This window comes from Phocoena sinus, chromosome 14 (assembly GCF_008692025.1).
Source record: "Phocoena sinus isolate mPhoSin1 chromosome 14, mPhoSin1.pri, whole genome shotgun sequence".
In the NCBI taxonomy this organism is placed as follows: Eukaryota; Metazoa; Chordata; class Mammalia; order Artiodactyla; family Phocoenidae; genus Phocoena; species Phocoena sinus.
The window spans coordinates 70,373,382-70,399,467 of NC_045776.1; the positions used below are offsets into that span (position 1 = coordinate 70,373,382).

The 26,086-nt window shown below is 40.6% G+C and overlaps 1 protein-coding gene across 1 annotated transcript in view; it reads right to left on the reverse strand.

Moving 5' to 3' along the window:
- Positions 1–26,086, reverse strand: part of GRK3 (G protein-coupled receptor kinase 3) — a 123,326-nt gene that overhangs the window by 35,408 nt on the left and 61,832 nt on the right. The window contains 6 exon segments of the mRNA XM_032602401.1: positions 3,040–3,139; positions 5,545–5,636; positions 7,772–7,823; positions 12,684–12,745; positions 17,922–17,996; positions 19,671–19,772. Coding sequence (XP_032458292.1) covers positions 3,040–3,139; positions 5,545–5,636; positions 7,772–7,823; positions 12,684–12,745; positions 17,922–17,996; positions 19,671–19,772 — 483 coding nt within the window.

Sequence of the window (26,086 nt, forward strand, 5' to 3'; positions counted from 1 at the left end):
ACCATCTTGAGTCTCAGGTGGGGTCCGAGACACAAAGAACTGAACACTGACCCAAGTGGGCAAACAGGCAGCGGTTTAATGATGGTGTTGGTACCGTTTCAAAGATAACTGTGGTTAAGACGTTCTGCCTTGATTACAAATTCAAGGTAAATAAGAACTAGGGGGTTTTTTACAGGTGGATACTTAAATAAAAGCTCTTCAGCAAGGAACTGTCTTCTTTGATTTCCTACCTAGTGAGCAAAATAGACTGCATTTTGCAGGAACTTAAAACTGTGATAAAACAGACCGTAAAGTAATCCTTCAGAACATTTCTCTGCACTGCAGTCAGAGGAACCTTTTCAGACTCGCAAGGCTTATCATGTTATCTTCCTACTTCAAACACTTTGTTTCCAACGGCTCTTAAGATTTTTAAAACTCCTCAGTACTGGCCCAGAAAGTTCTTTCTGGTCTGGTCTGGCCTCTGTTTGCCTCTCTCCCTTACAACTTCATCTTGCGGTCCTTACCCTATCACTTCTGACCCCACCTCTGCCGACCTTCTGTGACTCCCCAGAACTTCCGTGCTCGGGACCCACGTGTGCCCCAGCACCTCCTCTGACTTCAGAGGAGCGTCTGTGGACAATACTTCCGCCCTGCTAAATGCCTTCTGAGCACCGTGGACCTGTCTTTCCTACCTCTTGCCACGTGTTCCAATGATCAACGCATTTGTGAGACTGTCTGAATAAACACCAGCTGCTCTCACTCTATGCAGCTCTATAAGAACAAGGACCAAACTAGGGTTTCAGGACCCCCGTCTTGTAGTGGAGGGCCCGGCACAATCTAGGTCTCAAGTATGGATCAAGGAATGAATGAGCAATGCTTCTCATGAACAACACTTGACTTAATTAATGAAAGTGCTGACGGCTCCCCCCACTCATGGACATACATGTCCTTGATTCCCTTTTTACTACCCGAAAGTTACAGAATAAAACTGGGAACAGTACTTCCTACTATCTCTTTGGGGGATGAGAAGTAGGAATCCTCAATTTGAGAATGAAAGAGAAAAGCAACCTTCTAGTAAACAGAAATCTCTGATGGGTGACTCTGGCTCATTTTCATGCCAACACCTTAGGAAATCATACTGATACAGGCCGATCTAAAGCATCCCCTAAGGAGGCAATCTTAAACTAAAGATTACTTAAATCCTATAAACCGTGGCCTTTCATTGGCAAAACCAATTCCAAATAACTTTATTACAATTCTTTCAATTCTTTACTACAATTCTTTAAATTATATACTTATACATGTTTAAGATGCTAAACAGTTTTGATATTTGAATAAAAAATATAAACAAGTCTTTTAAATTAGCTCAAAGCAGTAGCTCAATATAACCCCAATTTTTAATTTATTCCCTTATGGGTAGACCAGTGAGGAGCTCTACAACTACTTAACGACTCTCCCTCACCTGAGTAAAACAAAAATGCTACATGAAAATTAAAATTGTACGTATATTTTTCCAACACCAAAAATTTTTTTCCATAGGCTTTCCTGTGAATAAATATCCAAGGCTTTGAGATAACTCATTAAAAATTAGTATTTTAATAAAGCACTTAAAATCTGCAGTAAACACACATCCATGTCTGAAATGAAGACACAGACATTTCAAGAGATACTAGAAGCCAATGCTATTCACGTTGATTCCAATACAGTGTGCAGGCCACTCAGATTCCATTCCAATCAGTTAAAATCTTGGCCATGCACACAGGGTAACTCTTATTTGAAATGCTTAATGTCCATACGTTGGCACGTAGAGGCACATAATTAGACACTACTATTTATAGCAATGGCATTTTCATCTGTTATAGTTGAGCTAAATTATGATATTCATTGGCTTCGATAGCAAAATAGACTTTCCAGAACCACTTAAAACTAATGCTAGAATAATATAAACACCAACACAATGAATACAGGTGACAAACAACAAAACATGGAGCCTACAAAGGGATGAGAAAAGAACACTGGGGCTGTCCAGGGAGTCCGGGGACTCCGGGCAAAGAAATGATGTCTCTGGGTCTCAGGTTCCTTGCTAACTAACTGAAAGGAATTCTTTGAGTCACCATTAAGATTCGAGTCTTTCAAAACCTTTGTGTGAAGATGACCTTATTTAGAACCCAGCTATGATAGTTGGAAGCACCATCCCGCCTCCCCTGGGGGCCCTTGTCTCACTTGCCAGGACACATGGGCACTGCCCAGGTTCCTGGGATGGTGGGTTTTTCTGGGTGTCTTTATATACATCTGTACAGGTAAATAAAAGCCGAGGTTTTGATCCTGGGTGATACTACTAACAGGAAAAGAAATCAGAACGGGACACTGCTTTGCAAGTCAAGATGACACAGCGTAAAAGCTTGCTTTTACACATGCCGAGCTAAAAATGACAGCCTGACATGCAAATAAAACATCGAACAGGCAGAAACGTAGTGCTGGAAATGGAAAAGGCCAGCGTCCACAGCAGGTAAAAGTAGCAAGTGCTGAGAAGATAAGGTTCCCTCCAAATGAAACACGGCCTGGGGAGCACCCTGAAGGGACAACTGGGGTTTGACTAAGCCAAGTCACTTCCTCTCTATCAGTTTGTGAAGGATGGGAGCTACATTTCTCTTACTTTTTCTTCTCTGGCTTAGTCTTTCTCAGTCACGCAGCCAATTCTTAACTATACTCAAGTGATTTTTTTTTGTCATTGATATGATTATTTTCTGCCATCTCTGCAACCATATTCCACAAAGAAGGAAGTCATAAATACTCATAAAGGGACAAGTTGTCAGCGTGCACAGCGATGGCGGCTAGTACGTTCCTAATTCCCAAATTAGACAGAGGTAATACCTGAATTATTCTTTATACTAACTTAGGCTGCTGCTCCCTGCTCTAAATTCTAATCCCCCCAAGAACTGGCTAGCCGCATAATTCACCAGAAAAAAAAAAAAAGCCTGTATTTTAAATAAATTGTCCTGCTACAAAAACCAAAAAACAAACAAACAAACCCAAGAGTGTTGAAAATTGAATACTTACTCCTGTGCTCACCAGGGACAACATGATCCTTTCATTTAAGGCTAAGGTTTCTCCTTGTTTCATCTTGATCCTCTTCTTATCCAAGCATTTCATCGCATACCTAGAAACATAAATATCATTAAAAAATCTGCACTGAGAATACACCTAAACGGATTAAACGATACGCATCATACTGGGGGAAGTTTCTAAAGATGTGCTGAGTGTTTTAAAGAAGCAAAACGCTTCTCAGAAACTAAGGAAATCTGAATCAAGTGGAGACTTCAGTCAATAATAACATATTTGTTCATTCATTGTGACGAGTGTCCCACACTAAGTAAGATGAGGATACTGGGCATGGGGTACACGGGGTACATAGTACATCCTGTACTATTTCTGCACTTTTTCTGTAAACCTAAAATAACTGTAAAATAAAAAGGCTATTTTAAAAAATCAAGCAATAATCAAGATATTTCTATTATTATATGAATTGATGTTTCAGTTAAATAAGAGCATAAAGTAGATGGATATAAAATTCAGGGAAATAAATTTTGTATGTATTGCCGCTGCCTAGTACCACTGTGTGTGTGTGTGTGTGTGTGTGTGTGTGTGTGTGTTTTGTGGAGGTGCTGTACATGTCATATTTAGCATTTAGGAATTGTGAATTCAGCACTGGTCAAGATTTAATAAGCTCGTAGAGTGTAAGACTCTAAAATGTTGATGACTGACCAAATGGGAAGGGAAAACGTGCGTCCAAAACTCCGTGTCCTAAAATGGCACTTTATTGATTTGTTTTAAATCTATACTTAAGTTATCATATTTCAAATAATAAAAAGAATCAGTAAGATTTTTATATTCAAGTTATATTAAAGTTAGTTGAGAAGAAACCGCTGACAGTTTAAGATTTTTGAAGATTTGGAACAAACTCACATTAAGGAAATACAGACATGTTACTCAGCACACTCTGTAATTACAGGTTAGAGAAAGCAGATGCTGGGCTTCCCTGGTGGCGCAGTGGTTGAGCGTCCGCCTGCCGATGCAGGGGACGCGGGTTCGTGCCCCGGTCCGGGAGGATCCCACATGCTGCGGAGCGGCTGGGCCCGTGAGCCATGGCCGCTGAGCCTGCGCGTCCGGAGCCTGTGCTCCGCAACGGGAGAGGCCGCAACAGTGAGAGGCCCGCGTACCGCAAAAAAAAAACAAAAAGAAAGCAGATGCTTTTTCAGCAGGACAAGGGAAAGCTGAAAGGAAATTTTTACAAGGGTTCTGGGGACTTGAGAATTCTGCATGCATGACTAAACTCCCACTGATACACTCTTTCACAACACCCAGGTATACCAGTTGTCTGGCTGTGGTAGGACACACAAAATCCACTTATTCCTAACTTACCTACAACTTATAATGCTATGAGTTACAGCAAAACAGAGATAGATGTTCAAATTTGATATTTTTATCCACTCTTCCAGGAGTTCTGTATGACAAATCCATTTGCGAGACACTGATTGGCTTAATTATGGGATCAAATATTGGCTTAATTATGGGATCAAAGCCCAACAGAGCACACATGAAGTGACGTGTTCTTGAAATATTCTTTATGATAAAGAATTTTCAAAATGCCTCATACTACTTCTATCACCACCCTGCTGTGATGATGTTTAATAAGACCTTTGGATTGCAGACCACAGAGAAGGTGGCACCCACAGGTCTTGAAGCCCTCAGAATAAGCAAGCTGAGGGCCTCCCGCCCCCAAGGGCAGGTGGCAGGTCACTGTCACTGGCAGCTGGGAGGCTGCAAAGGACGTGCTCGAGGGTTCATGGGAGCTGAGCTTGGCCACTTCCTAGCTGTGTGACTCCTGAGAAGCATCTACCCTTAACCTATAAAATAGAAGACTATTTACCACGCCCTGGCGGTTTCCGAGAGTCGGGTGAAATCGTAAATGTGTATGAAGAGACAAATTGATATTATTTACTTCTAACAACAACACGTGACAGACTGGGCATCCTCGACACCTCGACAAGCAGTTATGATGAAGTAAAACTAAAATTTAGTGAAAGGTAACGAACGACAAGTAAAGTGCATCATTTAGGATCAGAAAGCCCACCGTGCAGCACAGAACTGGAAGGTACGTTTTCTATCACCCCAAACTGCACATGCTAAATCACAGGTGGGTCAGAAGAGAATGTCTCTCCCCTGCAAAGCAGAGAATTCTCTGCAGTCTGATCGGACTGGGAGGCCATACATAACGCCCCTTCTTGGCCACCTCTGGATTCCTGGCTCTTCACCCACGGCCTGAACCACCGCAGGCTCCCGATACACGGCTTCTGGTTACCTTCCCATTTAGCCCTAAGAGGCAGCAGTTCCAGATCATCTCGTTTGCTATGCTTTACAAAATACAGCCTATTTCCTTCTGAGGTAAATTACTGCAGGAGTGAGATCATGGGCGTCCATAAATCTACACAGGGGTTTCCTTTTGATGCGAGCATAAAATTCTCTTAATATTCCCAGCAAAATATACGAGCCTAGAAAGCTTACATTTTTCCAGTGTCTGCTTTCCTGCAACCATATACTTCACCGAATCCTCCTCGTCCAATAATCCTATGTACGCTGAAATCATTCATGGTCAACTGTGAATTCAAAATGCGACATGGAAACGTAAAACTGCATAAAAATGATGCTGTTGTTTTCATGTAAAACATATACAGTTATTAAAATAGCGATTCAGATACACCTGCCCTTTCCGTGACTGGTCCCTCAAACTGAGCGGTGAGAAGCACAAGGTGGCAGAACGTTCTAGAACCACCTTCTATGCAGACTGCACAGAATGCACACCACGGAGGCAAATGGGAAGACGACACAGTGCTAGCCGAGTTAGATTCGTTTTCCGATCTCATAAATCTTATATTGGACGATGTACGCTTTGAAGACAAGTGAATGTGAAATTTCCACTCAAAACACAAAGCAACATCAGCTACTCTGAAGTCTAAAGTTTGGGAACAGTTCAGCAAGGCCAGGAACGTAATGGTAGGAAAATAGGCCCACGTCAAGGCCATCTATGTTTTCCTAACCGTGGGCCATGTGATCAGAAAGCCCAACAGATGCTGGCCGTGTGAATGTTTTATCAATAACGTCAGTGAGTAGAGAGGACTCATGCTGGGCATGTGAGCATGAAACCAGACCAAGTGGGAGTAACTCTATGAAGAGGCTTTATTCATAAGCACTTTGTCAGTATCATCCCAGCAATGCCCTGCTTCCTAAGCAGTTTTCATGGCATCAGACAGTACAAAGGCAGATAGATAGTCCCATGTTCGTGGTAAGAGGCCATCAGATAACAGCAAATGCCTACTAGTTTATGTATCCTGGCAAATGAAGGGTCAGATGCTTGAAGGGTTTCCCCAGACAACCCTTCAAATATCATGTCTGCAGCCAGGGAGGGGCATCTGGCCCACTAGCTTCATGTCTGGGGCTCAGAGGACATGAGGACGTGAAGACATGAGGATACCACGTCTGCTAAAGGAACTCAAGCACAAGGAAGATCCACAGCAGATATAAGGGATTTTTTTTTTTTTTTGGCCGTGCTGCGGCATGCCACAGCAACAGACCAGGGATCAAACCCGTGTTCCCTGCAGTGGAAGCATGGAGTCCTAACCACTGGACCACCAGGGAAGTCCCAATAAGGGATTATTTTTAAAAATGTGTCACTGCCTCTTGCTTCTCAATCCTGCCAGGAAATGGGGTGGAGAGAGGAGGTTTAAAAGAAGAAGAAGGGGCTTTCCTGGTGGCGCAGTGGTTGGGAACCTGCCTGCCAATGCAGGGGACGTGGGTTCGAGCCCTTGTCTGGGAAGATCCCACATGCCGCGGAGCAACTAAGACCGTGAGCCACAACTACTGAGCCTGCGCGTCTGGAGCCTGTGCTCCGCAACGGGAGAGGCCGCGATAGTGAGAGGCCCGCGCACCGCGATGAAGAGTGGCCCCCGCTCGCCGCAACTGGAGAAAGCCCTCGCACAGAAACGAAGACCCAACACAGCCAAAATTTAATTAATTAATTAATTAATTAATAAAAAAAAAAAAAGCAGAAGAAAAGACCCCACTTCTTCCAATAGTACTGCTCAAGTAAAAAACTAAAAAAATAAAATCCAGTTATTTCTTTTTCTCAGTTGCAAACCTATGTGAAGGGAGAGCACGAAGGAAAGGGGAAGAGAAACGCACACTCTAAAAGCGAAGTAAAGAACATGCCCTAGAATTACTGACAGTGAAAAGCTAACAGAAGATACAATGCTAAGGGGTTAATGTCAGAAAGTAGCCTGTCTTTGAGGACTGCTTTTATCATTCTCAAAATAACAGAAAAGATGAAACCGTGGTCTAGTAAAAGATGTCATCATGTTTATTACATCATTGCGCCTAAGAATAAAAAAAGGAACTTTACCAAGATGGCATAAGGCACGGGCATATGGGAATTACATTATGGAGAAGACTTGTATTTTTACAACTACTTCTGTTAAAAGGTCAATTACCGCTTAAAATAACCATTCTTAAATAAATAAACACATTCTTACATGAATATGAGAAAAGAGAATTAAAATTCGAAGTGTTTACAATTGGGTATAGGAGGATGGAGTTTTCATGCCTAAAGCCATAAGCACGACATCTGTTTGGGCAGTGTGTTACCCTTGGGAGTTTGCTGCCGAGTAAAATACTTTCTCACGAAGCTGAGCCAGAGGAAATTTTTATTTAAAAAAAGAAAGGCAAAGATGATACTCACATGGATATTTAATTCCACATTTTTCCACTGACAAAATCTAGTGAACTTGTCACTGAAAAAGAACGTAAGGAATTACTGAAAAGTTAACTATCGGGTTAACTGAGAAACTAGAATTGTACTGCTTGTGTTGCTTCTCAAACGGAGTAAGTTTTCCTAAACATTTTTTCACAAAGGATTCACCTGGTATTTAAGGCCTTATTTTATGATTCAAATTGAAGACTCTGTGCTTCTCCTTTAATTGTCATTATGCTGTGGTAACATCTTTATCTGAGTCAGCACTGTCCAATAGACGGGTAACAGAAGCTGCGTACGTAATTTAATTTTAATAATATATTTTATTTAAACCAATATATCAAAAAATTATCATCTCAACATAAAATTAAATCAAATCAATATACAATTTTAATGAGATAGTCTACATTCTTGCTTTTCTATGAAGTCTTTGAAATCTGGTGGGTATTTGCCCATCTTAATTCAGACTAATCGTATTTCAAGAGTTCCACAGCTACACGTGGTCAGTGGCTACCATACTGGACAGTGCAGCTCTCAATGACAAAAAAAATGCTGTTTACAAATAATTAGAGGGGTAGCAAATACAATCCCTAAAATAGTGCTTAGCATGCCCCAGGCCCTGTTCATCTACTCCTTCAACAACTCCGTGATCAGGTAGCGTCATGATGCCCAACTTACAGGCAAGATCACCTGAGCTTGCCCAAGGTCACGCAGAGAGAGAATGGGTGGAGCCGGATCTGAACCCAAACCAATGTCTGCCTCACGACGATGCAAACAGTGCAGGAGAGAAATCCTCAGACGAGAATCGCAAGATGGAGGTCATACTGCATTGATAAGCTCCCAGTTTACTCAACTGCTGGAGGAGTGTTTTTTTTCATCCATGAAGTAAGAAACATATCTATCCCATTAATAAAGGCATGATTGGGATTGTTTTTTTATTAATGAGCAACATATCTATTAAATGTTTGCTTTTAATTTTTTTTTCAGAAGAAAGGCATTCTGGATTGAATACTCCTTAAAAGCAAAGAACATTTCTGGTGATTGTTGGACTTCATCTAGCCCCCGGCATGATTCCTTACATAGGAACGGTATTCAGGGTTCTATGAAGGAATGAATGAATTAAAAAAGGAAGAAAGGGAAGGAGAGAGAAAGGCAGGAAGAGAGGGAGGGCATTCTTATGAAGTGCAAGTTACAGGTATTAGCAGCGCTATAACACGATGCCCTAAGGCATCCAAATATCCCAGGTCCCTGGGGGTTTCATCTAATATGCCTTCTAAGGACCTTTTCAAAATACTTCTGAGGCTAATAATCAAATTAAGAATTCAAAGCAGAAGAACTCTTGTAATTACATAGCATCTTTTTTCAGTGACTCTGAAATGACTTCTAAAGGGTGTTTCACTGATCCTCCTAACATCTCTATGAGGTCGGTAAAATAAATTTTGAGTTTCTGAGAGCTATTTCAAAGAGGTTTTTTTTAAAGCATGGTGAATGCAAAAGGTGAAACCACATTGGGGTGAATAAATCCATGACTTTGAAATCACTTGGTGTGTGAGGCAAGCTCACACCCTGCCTTCTCACGGATTCTGGAGTTCAGAGATGGCAACGGAGGTGGGGGTGTGTGGGGGGGTGTGATTGGTCACATTTTATGAACCTGCAAACTAGCCGGGGAGGGTAAACAACCAGGGAGAGAGAAGTGGCCCTGCTGGCCAAGAGAAGAGTCGAGGAGAATCAACTCCCAACCCATACCCTGCGCCAAAAGAACACACACTCCATCAAAAAATAAGAACAGATATTTTGCCCATTAAATACGATAGCAAATTCTTCTTTAGGAAGTACAGACGGCTGCTGGGTGTCCTGGCTGTCGTGTGCCCACGGGGTTCCTTGAGCTCCATTCCTAGGCAATATCTAGTCACTAGAATGGGCACTTCTGGGTGGGGAGGAGGAACCGGGGCTGAGAATAAGGCAGAGCCTGGGCAGCACAGGGCTTCAGAGCCAGAGCCCTTGCAGGTGACTTAACCGCCGCCTCGGAGGGAAGAGCAGGGGTGAAAGATACAAAGACGACTGGGGTGCGGCGAGGGTGAGCAGAACGAGTGTTTTTAACTCTAACCCCTGACGTGGGCTTTAGATTGCTGAGCAATCTGATCTTCACCGCTGAAGCGAGGCTCACCAGCCTCATCCAGAAGAGGGAAGGCCTCCCTCCGGGATTCAGCCCCACTGGGAACTTAACCCCGTGTCCCTGCTGGGCCTCAGGAGAAGGTGGAGAGGCAGGCTCAGCACTGCTAAAGACATCCTCTTTTTTTTTTTTTTAATTTAATTGAAGTATAATTGATTTACAACATGTTAATTTCTGAACAGCAAAGTGATTCGGTTATACACATATATATTCTTTTTCATTATGGTTTATCACAGGATACATGTGATATATATTCATTATATATTCATTATGGTTTATCTAGTTCATTATTCATTATGGCTTATCTAGTTTCCTGCTATACAGTAGGACCTTGTTGTTTATCCATTCTCTATATACTAGTTTGCATCTGCTAACCGCAAACTCCCAGTCCAACCCCTGCCCCACCCCGCCTCCCCCTTGGCAACCATAAGCCTGTTCTCTACATGAAGACTTCCTCTTTACTTCTCTACTATGAAACTGCGGTGTGGCCACCAAGAAAAATCGCCTGAACCGTGAGGCCCTCAGAGAACATGGCCAGTCCTGACGATGCTGAAGTCTACAAGGGTCTATTTATGGAGTGCCTGTGCTTTTCAAATCCCAAACTCTGGACTTCCCTGGTGGTGCAGTGGTTAAGAATCCGCCTGCCAATGCAGGGGACACAGGTTCGAGCCCTGGTCTGGGACGACCCCACATGCCACGGAGCAACTAAGCCCATGCACCACAACTACTGAGGCTGCGCTCTAGAGCCCGCGAGCTACAACTACTGAGCCCACGTGCCACAACTACTGAAGCCCACGTGCCTAGAGCCCGTGCTCCACACCAAGAAGCCACCGCAATGAGAAGCCCGCGCACCGCAATGAAGAGTAGCCCCCGCTCACCGCAACTAGAGAAAGCCTGCGCACAGCAACGAAAACCCAACACAGGCAAAAATAAATAATAAATTAATTAATTAACAACAAAAAAACCCAAACTCTGAACTCTTGGCCTGACAATGGATTCTTTTACTGTTAATTTGATAATGTAGTAACATAAAAAGAACCAAATATATATATATATATATATATATATATATATATATAAATGAACTGACTTTAAAAATAATTCATTTATATAAAATGGTAACAGTTGCAGAAAATCCAATGTGCATGCTTGCCTAAAATGCAAACAGCTTCACTTGTATTTCCTGTGGTGATAAGAGTGAATGGTTAGGGGGAGGAGGCTGGGAGAGGGATGGATTAGGAGTCTGGGTTTAACAGATGTAAACTTTTACATAGAGAATTGATAAATAACAAGGTCCTACTATATAGCACAGGGAACTATATTCAACATCCTGGGATAAACCATAATGGAAAAGAAGATGAAAATGAATGTGTGTGTGTGTACATATATAATTGAATCATTTTGCTGTAGAGCAGAAATTAACATTGTAAATCAACTATACTTCAATAAAACTAAAAAAAAAAAAAAACACAGTGAATGGTTAACTCAGTGGGAGAAAATGTCCGTGCAGGTTTACCTGGTGGTTACACAATGGAGTTAACAAGACCTCTTCCCCGATTTTAATTACCATCCCCATTTCTCCCCTCTCTACCAGGGACCATGTAACAGTGAGGCTGACCCAGGAGTTTGGGAAAAGTCAGATTTTAGAACCAACAGCAGTGGAGACGGCTTGGTTGAGTCTCACCCCTGGGCTGGCATCCTATCCCCTCGGTTTGATTCCATGGCTTTTTGGCAAAGCCTCTGCTCCTACTCAGAAAAATGTAATCATTTGTATGCAGATTCATTTCCTGAAGTACTGACTCTACTCCAAGATAAAATTATCTCTTGAACTCTGGTAGAACCATGACACAACTTTTTAATTTTTATTTTAATTATTTTAGTTCTATGAACATGTGGAGAAAAAAACAAAAACAACTGCACTGAAGTATTTGCTCTTAAAGGGCAACCACTGAACAGCTGCAGGCTGCTCCGTCGATGAGGCTCGGTCACACGACAGCTGTCTAGAAATTAGCCGAGTTTATGGAGAAGAGTACCGTCAGTGTGAATGCAGATTCAGTGTTAGAAAGTCCAGTTCCAAAGGTGCATCATCACAGAGGCACACTCACAACACTGAAGGACTGACTCTCGGTGCCTGAGAAGCATGTGAACACTTTTATAGGCATTACCGAAAATGTTCACAATTTTATAGGACAGACGCACCCTACAGCTTGAGTAACCCAGAGGGACGTATTCATCAGGTACATTAATGATATATCTGACTACAGACATTTGCCGATACTTAAATTCTACTACGTAAAGAATGTCTCACTTTGAAGGGTATGATTTCAACATATAAACAAATGAATTAGACATAGACTCGTGCTTGCATTAGCAAAGGTGTCCCAATAAGATACTTTTAATTGTGAGGTTCCTTAGCCTATTTAAATTTTGGACCATTTGGAAGCTAAAGAACTAAAGGTCAACGGGATGTTAAGATATACAAATCCTAAATTATAAGGTACAGAGGAAACAATCTAATGCAAAGCCTGGCACATAGCACATGGTCAGTAAATGTTCATTGAATGAATAAATTAACACACTGTAAGGACAGCACTTATCGGGTAAAATGAGGTACACCTACACAGTACAAGATCTTATCAGTATAAATACAATATATATAACTAAGATAATGTTACACGTCAAATATATCTCTATTGGAAAAAAGATTTTATACATAAAGTTTCATACCTTTCCATGAATTTTTGAAAAATGCTGCCTCGAAGACTTTCACAAATTTCTTCTATGTACGGCTGGAAAGAATGGAAAAGAAATTCCACACTGCATCAGTAAGAACATAATAAAGTGAAAAACAGAAAAGGATGAGACTCAGACGAGGTAAGGCTCCAAATTACGTGCTCCCACAGGACCTTGTACTCGCCCTTCACAGCCTTGTCCAGTTTTCACCAGTGGACTCATGGTCACGATTAGTTACTTGTAGTAATCTACACCACTCAATGGCATGTTCCATGAAGGCAAGGACAGGTCTGTCCTGTGTGCCACTGCATCGCTCCTGGCAAGTCACAGACACATCTTAAGTGGCTGGAATTAGCTTCATGGGCATGTGACCCATGCAGTCCCACAGCAGAGCCCAGGGCTCGGTTTGGTGCCCTGCTGTTGTCATCCTGAAGTTCTTAATAATTTCTGAACAAGGGCCCCCAGGTTTTCAGTGTGTACTGAGCCTTGTAAGTCATGTAGTGCATCCTATAAATTACTATTAATTATATAATTGTTGTTAATTATGATTATCATAAAGGATCAGCATTAATATTGACTTTTAAAGACTAAAAGCCAAGGGACCCATGGAGTAAATTTTTTTTACATCAGCCATTCCCAAGGTCTTTGAGCAAGTTCACGGCTAAGCGGGGATTACGGCAAGGGCTCCTTGCTCACACGTGCAGTGCCCTTTCCCTGTGGAGAACAATCTACTTCAATATCATGCCACTTTACACATTACCAAATAAACTGCATAAACTTATTTTCCATGGGATGGACTTCAAATCAAGAACTATAAAAATATCAAACACCAACATTTCACAGCTCAGCCTGGAGCCACTTAGATAGTTTTGGAAAATATCTTCATACCCTACACTCACTGAATGATGCAAATTTAATGTTTTCTGTGTCTTCGTAGATCATCCTGAAAATGTGCAAAAAAGAAGGACCAGATCGGGAACCGTCCAAGGCAAGTGATCAAACTAGGAAGTCTGCAGAAGCCACAGTCACCAACACAGGCAGTGAGACCGCCGCAGCTCGCCTGGGAGCCTCACTTCCTGCCATGGGTCTAAGCCACCTCCACCCCCTGGCAGGGCTACTGCTGTCCTGGGCAGGACACTGGAACTGGTCACTAAAACCAAGTGGACTTTGTTCCCTCCTTAGTAACAGGGGAAGCTGAACTCTCTCTCTGAAGCCCTTTCCAGCTCCGAAGTCCTGTGTTTCTATGATGACACATAATAGCAATCTTCGCTAACTCTTCTAGATGCTGAAGACCAAGGGCCACAAGTCTCAAGAGGTTCAAAAGACAAAAGAGATCAAGTGTTGAAAGACATATGAAAAGCCTAAATTTGTACATCACAGATTTTCTATTTACAAAAACTGTTACGTTAATATTTTTTCATATTTTATAAAACAGCCTGTACTTTTGCTAGTAAAATAAAAGTTCACCAGAGATTCTTAAGACTGGATATGATATACTAAACTGCCACTCTCAACACAATGAACTACAAAATGTGTCGGGTAAGCAGTGCAAAAGCGAGAGTTCAATAGTGGGGTCATGAGCAAACAACCTCACCTGATTCTCAGTTCCCTTGATCTGTAAAATGGGAGAGTCACATCTCATTTTCAAGGCCACTGTGAGAATTTAATAAGATGAAGAACGCTGAGAGCCAAGCACAGGGCCTGGCATGTTCTAGGAACCTAAAGGTAAGCCAGGACCCCTTCCGACTCTTGCCACCAAATGTACCTGTGCAATTATTTATTTCTAAAGTTAGTTTTGCAAACAAAAAGAATAAAAAGAATTTTGTATTTACTTTCAGAGCTTTTTTTTTTTTTTTTACTACCTTCTTCTCCTTGATAAGAAATTTCAACTCAGGCATCACACTTCCTGATGTCTAAATGTATGATAAACCTACAGTAATCAAAATAGTATCGTACTGACATAAAAACAGACGTTATGGACCAATGGAACAGAATAGAGAGTCCAGAAATAAATCCACACGCTTATGGTCAACTAACCTTTGACAAGGGTGTCAAGCACACAATGCAGAAAGGATAGTCTCTGCAATAAATGGAGAATGAGACTGGACCCTTATCTCACACATATACGAAAATCAACTCAAGATGAATTAAGGGCTTAAATATAAGACCTGAAAGTGTACAACCACTAGAAGAAAACACAGGGAAAGAACGTCTTGACATTTGCCTGGGTGATGATTTTTTGGAAGTGACATCAAAAATTCAGGCAACAAAAGCAAAAACAGACAAGCGGGATTGCATCAAACTAAAAAGCTTCTGCAGAGCAAAGGAAACAATTACCAGAGTGAAAAGGCAACCTGTAGAATGAAAGAAGATATTTGCAAACCATATATCTGATAAGGGGTTAATAGTCAAAATATACGAGGAACTCGACTCAACAGCCAAAAACCAAATAACCCGATTCGAAAGGGGGCTGAGGACCTGAAGAGACATTTTTCGAAAGACATACAAATGGCCAACAGGCACATGGAAAGGTGCTCAACAACACTGATTATCAAGGAAATGCAAATCAAAGCCACAATGAGATACCACCTCACATCTGTTAGGATGGCTATTATCAGGAAGTCAAGAGGTAAGTTGTTGGTAAGGATGTAGAGTAAAGGGAGCCCTTGTGCACTGTTGGTGGGAATGTAAATTGGCGCAGCCATTACGGAAAACAGTATAAGGATTCCTCAAAAAATTAAAAACAGAACTACCATATTATCTAGCAATCCCCCTTCTGGTATATACCCAAAGGAAATGAAATCAGTATCTTGAAGAGATATCTGCACGCCCATGTTCACTGTGGCATTATTCACAACAGTAAAGATACAGAAACAAAGTGTCTATCAATGGACGAATGGATAAAGAAAATGTGGTATGGATACATATATATATATATAAACACACAATGGTATAGTATTCAGTCTTTAAAAAGAAGGAAATCCTGCCATTTGTGACACCATGGGTGAATCTGGAGAACATTATGGTAAGTGAAATAAGCCAGTCACAGAAAGACAAAATATGGTATGATCTCGTCCACAGGTGGAATCTAAAAAAAGTCTAACTCATAAAAGTAGAGTAGAATGGTGATTTCCAAGGGCTGGGAAGTGGGGGAAATGGGGAGATGGTGGTCAAAGGGTACAAAGTTTCAGTTATGCAGGATAAATAAGTTCTGGAGAGCTAATGTACAGCATGGGGACTACAGTTAATAATACTGTATTGTACACTTGAAATTTGCTAACAGAGTTGATCATAAGTGTTCTCACCCCCACACATACACGCAAACACACACACACAAATGTAACTAGGTGAGGTGATGGATACGTTAATTAGTTTGATTATGACAATCACTTCACCGTTAACGAATACGTATATCAAAACATCACATTGTACACCTACAATTATATACAATTTTTATTTGTCAATTGTAACTCAGAAAGGGGAAAAAAAGAAATTCCAACTCAAAGAGTATCAACTAACTTTATGGTTAATGTCCCTCTATAAACAGGACATCCAAACATGTAACTTCTATCTATACTTTGATCACTGTGTTCTGATGGTACATGTCACACTGAATTGTACTAATACACCTTCTTATTTAAATCAACTCAATAGGGACTACTTCCTTCACCTTTGAATAAGAATACCAGCCATTCTAGATCTATTTTACCAGAACATTATTTAATTATTTTCTTATGAACAAATCAGTAAAGTAAGTGGTTTTGAAAGATACTGGAGAAGCTCCTAAATGACTGTTCCTTGAAGGCACAGAGGGAATTTTGGTGGTCTTTGTATCTCATCTGGAACTATCTTTTTAAATGTTATTTATGCTGCAGGAAAAGCTAGCATCAGAGTTGTAAAATCCACGTACTGTGAGGTATAATTTAGCAACGTTAGATGTAATTGACTACAAGACTGTCTCCGAACAGCGTCAAAGTCAGACAACTGAAGTTCTGACATGAAAATATCACGAAGGCAACAAACGGCAGATGTTCACGTTGCACTTTTTGAATGTACAGTGTTTGGTAAGAGCTGACATTTGTGGAGCATGGCAACAGACCGGCCTAGTGCAAAGCAACTCACATGCACTCAATCCTCAAGACCCCGTTTGCGGGACAGCCCACTCTCACTTCTGCTTCACAGATGGGAAAACTGAAGGGAGGAGAGGTATGGTAGCTTGCCCAGGGTCTCGAAATCCAGGGCACTTAATTTCAGAGCCCAAGCTTATAACCAACTAGACTATAAAAGGTGTTACATTTTAAGAAAAGTCCATCTAATTATTTTGGCAGAAAGGCAGTACGCGGTTTGTTACTGTACCCAAATGTTCTCGGAGCCAAATCAATATTTTCTCTATAAAATCATCAGGTTCATTTTGTATGTAAATAAAACCTATCATAAGGCACCTAGGTAAAAATCAACTTAACTTCTCTGTAAATTACTGAATAATCCAGGAAATGGATAAATTATTTTCATTTATGAAAATCATTACATTAATGAATGGCATTGTGACTCACAGAAACATGAAAAGTACATTATCCACTTGAAAATTTGACCGTGTCCTTGCAAGCTGCCACCTCTATAGAAAACCCACAGGATGAGAGAAAAGGCTTTGGGGAGGAGAAACCATTACATCTGAAGATCAGCAAATACATCGGCCCATCAGTTGTGGATCAAGTTTTCTGAGGCTTGTCATTTAAATCTGCATGACTGCGTTGTGTTCAAGATACGAGGAGCCAGGGCAAAGTCCAGTTCCTCAGTCACGACACCAAGGCCGTTCAAACATTCCCTCTTGATTCTTGAAAATGGATCTATTTCATCTGGGGGATAATCACCGTGGGGGTCAACACCTGTACCACTAGAAAGTAAATCCTGTCAAGTCCCCGCTCTTCACAGGTGCCTGGGATGTCAAACAGGAAAAGGCTTTTTCCTCCAATGTCTTGTCTTGATTGATTTATAGAAACGCTCCAGTGGCGTTTTTCAGGAAAGCCTTCACGAAGAATGTCGGCAGAACAGCACACATTTCAATGAGAAGACAGACAACATTAAACTTCAGTTCTTCCAGATAAACCTCCACGTAAGAAATACAGCCTCATATGTCAACTCCCCCAGCACTTTCACAGATGCAAAGAATGGCCCCAAATCCAATTGTTAAGCAAATTAGAAACATTTATTGGGAAAGCACTTTAATCTTACCTGAAAAAGAGTTGATGTCACTTGTTTCTTGGATAGATGACTTTGCACGTGTTCTACAGCTTGCTTTGAGAATGGCTTTTAAAAATCAAAAAAACAATGTTTTTGCCACAAATATAAAACAGAGCAAACCTCTGTATGCTTTACAATATCAAACATAAAATTTAACACAAAAATTACTAAGCAGTAACCTATAGGGATTCCATCAACACGCATTCTTTAAAAAATCTGTTGGTTGTCTGCGGGCAAGCCAAACAGACCACTGCTCCTCTGAGCTTCCAGAGCTCTTAGATACCATGTCGAGAAGGATGCTGTGCAACAGGGGCATCCAACTGACATACCTAATCCCACAGGAGGTCAAGATGACTTCGACTAAAAAAAGCTGTAAGGAATCGTATTATCGCCTTATTAAATGCATCATCCCTCAACTGGCTGATACTGGGGTCCTAAAAATGCAAAATTTCTATTATATGAGAGAAAGTGAATGCATGAAAATATACCTAAGAATTAAACGTCAGGACTGCAAAGCTAAATCACAGTGTTGAAAAGACTCTAGGTTAAGGAAAATCTTGCTGTAACCACAGGGGAGAGGAATTGGCTCTAAAACAATGAAACTCACACTGACAAAAATTACACGCTCTGTCCTCCCCCAAAACTTCAAATTACGTCTGCAGCAATGCACAAGAAGAAGAGCTTGAAAAGCATATCACACTGCTAAAAACCCTCTAAATTGTTGACCTACACGAAAACTACGTTTACAGAGGCATTCACAGTGAACACCTGGCATTTACCAAGGTTCAACCATTCCCCAGCAAGGTAGCAAGGCACAGAGCACTACGATTAACTCTAGCTCAGAAGTTCAGTAAGCACTGTAGACAACATAACAAAAACACAGAAGCACGAACATATATCATTGTCATGACCACTGCTGTCCAGTCAGGCTCTCTGCAATGCTGGAAATGTGGTGAACCTGGGCTGACGCAGGAGCCACCAGCCACATGTGGGTATTGAGCCCTTGAAATGTGGCTCATGAGGAATTAAACTTTTAATTCCATTTCGTTTTAATTAATTTAAACAATTTAAATACCCACATGTGGCTAGTGGCTACTGCATCGGACACAGCAGCCCAGGGCTCTTAGGATACTCCTTTGGAAAACAGTCTTCATGTATAGAGATTACATGGTAAATTTTCATTATTAATTATTCCACTCACTCCTGGTGGAATAATTTCCTAGGAACCCAGTTTATCCTAATGACTGAATTAGACTGTTTCTCTGATTTACCAATACAAGGGAAAAAAATGGTTTCAACTATTAATGAACTACATTAACACAATAATTACAATCCTCCTTATTAATTCAAAGAAAGCATTTAAGATTTGTATTGATCAATATATGATTAGCCTAACTGTTAAGGGAGAGCTAAATGAAAAACAACAAAGCTTAATTTCCTTTAGAAAGTCTAGAATTGAGGTTGGCTTTTTCTTCCATTGATCTGCATTAGCCATTTTATCAACGTTTGCAGTGAAAGTATCCACTTTTGGAAACATACCAAGAGTATATGGAACAACAGATACTGGATCGGTATTATCAGGAAACAAATGACAAAAACAGAAGAAAGGGGTTCCATCCTGGATGAATATCATTTAATTTTTAAACCTCTTCCTCCTACTTTAACTTTCATTCTGGAAATGTTTGAAGGCTGTCTCATATTTACCCATACTAAAGTAATAAAACAAAAAGAGATACTTACATGTGAACAAGACAGCAGCTCCTTCATGATGTAAGTATCATAAATTTGTCGACTTCTACAAAGGCGATCTTCCTCATTCTCAAGCTTTTCATATTCTTTTATCTGGATGGTTAAAAGTTACCATTGTTAGGTATTGTCTTCCTAGAAACTTACTTTATTGAAGGATATTACTAGTCTTGGCAGAAACCACTTCCACATGACATCAAGCAAATTACTTGAATCGGCCTTTCCATAGGAAACAGCTACTTCTAATGTTGTAATAATGAAGTTGGAATAATTTAAATCCAACTTGGAACATACGAATGGATTTTTTCCTATGATGAACCTTGTCGCTTAAATTTAGAAACACAATATTAGGAAACAAATACTGCCACGGTTCCAATTATCTTAACGATGCACCAGCCATGGACCATTCATCCTTGCCAAGTCTCCTTTCCAAACTACAAATAATTTAAATTTGTCTGTAATCCAGTTCTAAGAGTTATGACGGGGCTCGTTCTCACTCAACTACAGTGTTACAAAATTCAGGAGGAAAAAATAATAATAAAATTGCTAGGATTCCTGCAAAGAGATGTTTAGAAATCAACTAAATATTTTGGAAATGCATTAACCATAGATAAAAGCATTGGTTTTTCACACTGGAACCTTCTCTGCACTCTAAAAGTATTAACAGAACGGTTCCTTCAAATTGTATGTTTTGCCAATAACTTAAGGGAGATAACCTCACGGGTGTTAAGACAGACCAAATAATAAAATGAGCTTTGGAAATATTTGCTTTATGAGGACATGGCCTCTATTACTCCAACCTCAAAACAGAAGTTCTCAGATCAGAGAAGTACTTTTATTTATTTACAGAAATACATTTAATCTAAAAGACAAGAAGAGAATGAAAACACAAATGAAATATGGAGCTGGTAGGAAGACTGTAGCAAAGATTTTCAATATGACTAATAACTACATATAACTTATTTTTGGAAAAACAAATGCTCCCACCAAGGAGACAGTTGTAATACTGACTTTCATGATATCTGAGCGTTCTCTATTCTGCTATGACAAAAAGTGGGGCTGATTACTCCTATGGGAGAGAGTATAAACTGAAAAGAAATAAAAGTTACCTTTTTTACTGTACAGTCTAACAGTTTTGAAATCAAAACCAGTAAATCCTATGAAAATTTCTGATAATGAAAGGGCACGGTCGGCAGGGAGAGGAATATGTACAATGCTGACGTCCTATACGAAGGCTAACTGGTTCACACACTGAGAAAAATTCTGGGATCATCTTAATTGCCCTTAAATATCATCAGTGAGATGGCTGAAATTCACAAGTCTGTATCTGCCTGGGCTTAGAATGGAGTCTTCTTGGAACAGACACTAAAATTTAACAAAAAGGCAAGAGGACTAGGGTAGGTTGATACCCCATCCAAGAGGAAAACACTTTTAAAAAACTATTTTATTTTTTAAAAATTTTTATAGAAATATAGTTGATTTACAATGTTATGTTAGTTTCAGGTATACAGCAAAGTGATTCAGTTATATATATATATATATATTATATATATATATATATATATATATACACACACACACACACACACACATACACGCACACACACACACACACACATATTCTTTTTTTACATTCTCTTCCATTATAGGTTATTATAAGATATTGAATATAGTTCCCTGTGCTATACAGTAGGTCCTTGTTGGTTATTTGTTTTATATAGAGTGGTGTGTATATTTTAACCCCAAACTGCTAATTGATCCCTCCCCCACCCCATCTTTTGGTAACCATAAGTTTGTTTTCTATGTCTGTGAATCTATTTCTGTTTTGTAAATAAGCTCATTTGTATCATTTTTTTAGATTCCACATATAAGTGATATCATATATTTGTCTTTCTCTGTCTGGCTTACTTCACTTACTATGATAATCTCTAGGTCTGTCTTTCTCTGTCTGGCTTACTTCACTTACTATGATAATCTCTAGGTCCACCCATGTTGCTGCAAATGGCATTATTTCATTCTTTTGTATGGCTGAGTAATATTCCATTGTGTGTGTGTGTGTGTGTGTGTGTGTGTGTGTATGTATGTATGTGTGTGTGTGTGTGTATATATATATATATATACACACACACACACACATACATACATACACACACACACACACACACACACACCACATCTTCTTAATCCATCCACCTGTCGATGGACATTTAGGTTACTTCCATGTCTTGGCTATTGTAAACAGTGCTGCTATGAATACTGGGGTGCATGTATCTTTTCAAATTATATTTTTCTCCAGAAGGAAAACACTTTTTTAATGAAGAAGCAATTCAGCAATGTTGGCATAACCAAAGGATCTGGGCTTAATCATCCACGGTTAATTCAGGAGAACATGTCTGAAGGTTCAAATACCATGCCAGATGCAAGTATGGTAGCTGCAAGGAAACAGAAGCCAGACACACAAATCTGAGGCAGAGTCAGAAAATAAGCCAAGGACTCTAGTTTGGTAGATTTCTTTTGATGTTTTGTTTTAGTAAGGTCCAGAAATGAATGCCAGAATGCCAGGATAGAACAGGTGGACTGTTAGTGAACCAAAGGCAAACGTTGCTGCCTAAACATACAAACCCTAGGAAAACTAAACCTTCATGGGATCGTTCGCCTTGAAAACAAGTGTAATGAAACCTCAGTCTGTGCTCTGGGGGCCATAAAGCAAGCTGACACCTGGTTACGCAAATGCCGATTCTGTGGGAGTTTTCCATGAACTGTAGTAATCTGACAATACAGAAAATTCTGGTTTCTGGCACAGATGATGCTCTGAACCGCAATTCTGGCTTTAGTAAGTGCCTCGTACCTCATAAACTCCAACTTGAACAACAGAGAAGGTTAATTCTTAGTAGGCAAAGAAACAACCTAAAGCATCCCTGGCTGTAATTCACTTTCTATTATCAGTTAAGGCCACTAATAAAAGAACATGCAGTCAAGTATCAATTGGCCCTAGACAGGATGTCCTGATGTGCAGAGCAAATGCCACCCCTAATCCTGGCAGTCAGGCTGTCCAGGGAACCTGAGCAGGCAGAGGCCCAAGTTCAAGGTGAAAAGTCTCTACTACAGCAGAACAGAAGCTTCGCCATCAATGATGAACATTCACTAACTGTGTAGTCCTCCCTTTCTGCTTTGGTCGTTACAAAGCTCACAGCTGAACATGTAGCCTAAATACACAGAACCCTAAGAGCAGGCCCTTTTGGTCCACAGCTGTCATGGTCCCCACTTTCCTGCCTCCCGTTTTTCCCACTACCATTCCCATGAGACGGTCTAGTAAAGTCACTAAGGACCTCTGCCTTGACCGATCAAGGATCTCTCTTTTTGCCCTTAGCTTCCTGACATCCCAGCAGCATTCAGCTCAGTGGTCCCCTCCTGCCTCCTTGAAGGCTTTCTTCTCTGACTTCTGGGATCTACACTGTCCAGGGGTTCGCCACACTGGCTCCTTTTCTTCAGTTTCCTTTGGTAATTCTTCCTCCCCTGCTATACTCCTAAATACTGGAGTGCCTCAGGCACGGTACTGGGGCACCCCTTCTTCATCCACTACATATTCTCCTTAGGTAAAGCTATTCAGTCCCACAGTTTCAAACACCAATTATATTCCAATGACTAAGTCTGGATCTCCAGGACTCACTTCTCACCCAGAGCTCCAGCGTCTAAATATTTAATCACCTACCGGACATTTCCACATCCTCTCGCCCCTAGCCCATCATGCTCTTCCCCTAGTCTTCTTTATCACAGAAATGATAAAACCATCCTCCCAGCTGCTTAAGCCAAAAAAATGGAATAATCATCATTGATTCTGCTCTCTTGCTCACACCCCTGTCCCCACCACCCCCTACATCCAATTCATCAACCAGTCACGTTGGCTTCATATTCAAAATTATCACAAACCAGGGTCATCCTTCAAGTAACAGTGAACTAAACTCTAACAACAATTCTGGACATACATAAAACCCAACTGCACCGGACCACCGGAGAGTGACCAAAAGTACAGAGATAATGGAAAAGGGGCATCAAACAGAAGCTGGAAGGTAAGAGAGGATATTCCTGAAAATGAAGAGCCAGAGCGGAGCTCCAAAATTTTACGTACCAACCTCTCAAAATCTCTGGTGGACCCCATAATGACAGGTGAGCATGACAGACCCACAGCAGTCCAGCTAAGGTTAAAAGAACTGAAAAAGATTCAGTTGCTACCCACTATATGAGAAGACAGAGCATCAAGTCTGAGTAAGCCAAATTAACTGCTGAGACCAAAAAAATCAATACCCTTTGGAGAAACAGAGTTCAGAGTATCTACAATATCAATGGACAAGATACAATCTAAAATTACTCTATCTATGAAGAAACAGAGAAATGAGGCTCATATACAAGAGAACAGACCATCAGTGAAGACCAATCCAAGATGATTCTGATGGAATTATCAGACAAGGATTTCAAAGGAGCCGTTATAACTATACTAAAAGATGTACAGAAAATATGCATGTAACGAATAAGAAGATAGGAAATAGCAGAAAAATAATAACTATGAAAAGAACCACATGGAAATCTTCTCTGAAAAAAAATTCAATGGATGGACATAATAACAGACTAGAGTTGGCAAAAGCATCAATGAATTTGAAGACAGCTCCATAAAAGTTATCTAATCTGAAGAAAAGAAAGAAAAAAAAATTCGGGGTGGGGGAATGGAACAGGGAATCAGTGATATCTAGGATAATATCGAAAGATCAAACCTAGTTATGATTGGAAGTCTAGAGTGAGGAAAGAAAGGAGACTGGGGTAGAAATAATGTTTTATAATGGCCCAAATTTTACCAGATTTGGTGAAACATATAAATTGACAGATTCAAGAAACTAAGTGAAAGCCACAAAGGATAAACACAATATCTGAAATTACTCCACTAAAACGCACCTCCTCAGAAGTCAGTCTTTGACCCAGCAATTTAAGGTGGCCACCAAATCACAATACATCACATTGAGTTGCGGGTCTGTTTTGAATCACTGCATAGCAGTTATCATTTCCTGATATATTTCCTATTCATTTATTACTGGTTTATTGTCTGTTTCAACAAAAATAGGAGCTCAAAGAGAGCTCAGACTTTGTCCATCTTGTTCATCCAAACAACGCTTCCCAGCACTAGTGTTTGATAAATACTGGTTGCATGAGTGAAGAAAAGTCTGTGTAGTAACTTTACCTCTGGTCTTAAATTTTGTTTTCCGTGATTTATTATTAAATCTAGGTGTAATATTAATATTTTTATAAGCTGCATCTAAATCTGACCGGAACAGGGAAGTGTATAAACCAACACACCGAGCAGTAGCTACGTGTCAGGTGCCGTTCTGGTGTGCTGCATACACACATGACAACCCTAAGGACAGACACTGCTATCACCCTAACTTTTAGATGAGGAAACCCAGATAGAGTGAAGCAAGACTCCTTGCCCAACTTCAGGCAGCTAATCACCAGCAGTGTCCAAATCCAAATCCAGATGGTCTCAGTTTAGAGCTGGAACTCTTTACCACCATGTTACAGCATATTATAGATATTACAGTTTAGAAAGCAACTGTCCATCTGGCATCCCATTTGGGGCTCTCAATTAGCCTGTGAAATAGCAGGAGATGATTACTAACCTCATTTCATAGATAAGGTAACAGATGCTCAAATATTAAGTCCCCATTCTATGAGCTCAAGTACAGGACAGTGTCTTGGTTCACACTTGTAAGCTCTGGGTCTGACACAAGGTAGATGCTTCAAGGTTTGCTCAGTGACCAGCACCATATCCCACAGCAAGCGAGAGGGCACAGCACAGCTGCACCTAGATCCTAGCTGGGCCTGCTGTCTAGGAGTCAAACAACGGTCAAGTGAAAATACTGATGACGCACACACACCAGCAGCAAGCATATATTAAGTATCCCATGGGCATTACAGGCAACAGACAGTGTAAGAATCAGAGAAGCAAAGCAATCACGGAAGACTGGGACGACTGTACAGACAGGCTTTACTAGAGAATACAGAAACTGACCTTGGCCTTAAACGAAGCAAGGCTTTCCACAAGCCGAGAAAGGGAAACGGCATCCTAGGCTGGGGGAAGGACATAAGGAAAGTAATAAAAAGAAGAACTGGGCTCGGTGGGTTCAGGTAATATTGGTTACTGGAGAAGGTCTACGTGAGACCTTCTCACGTAGACCTTGGTCTACGTGAGAAGGTAGTGAAAGATAAAGACGGAAAGGTAAGCGATAACTAACGCAGAGACATGTGAGTGTTGGAAGAAGCAATTAGGACTTCAGACCACAGGAAAATGGGTAACCACAAAGAGTCTGGGGACACAGAAGAATGGAAATACGATGGACAACATACACATTGCAAGATACCTG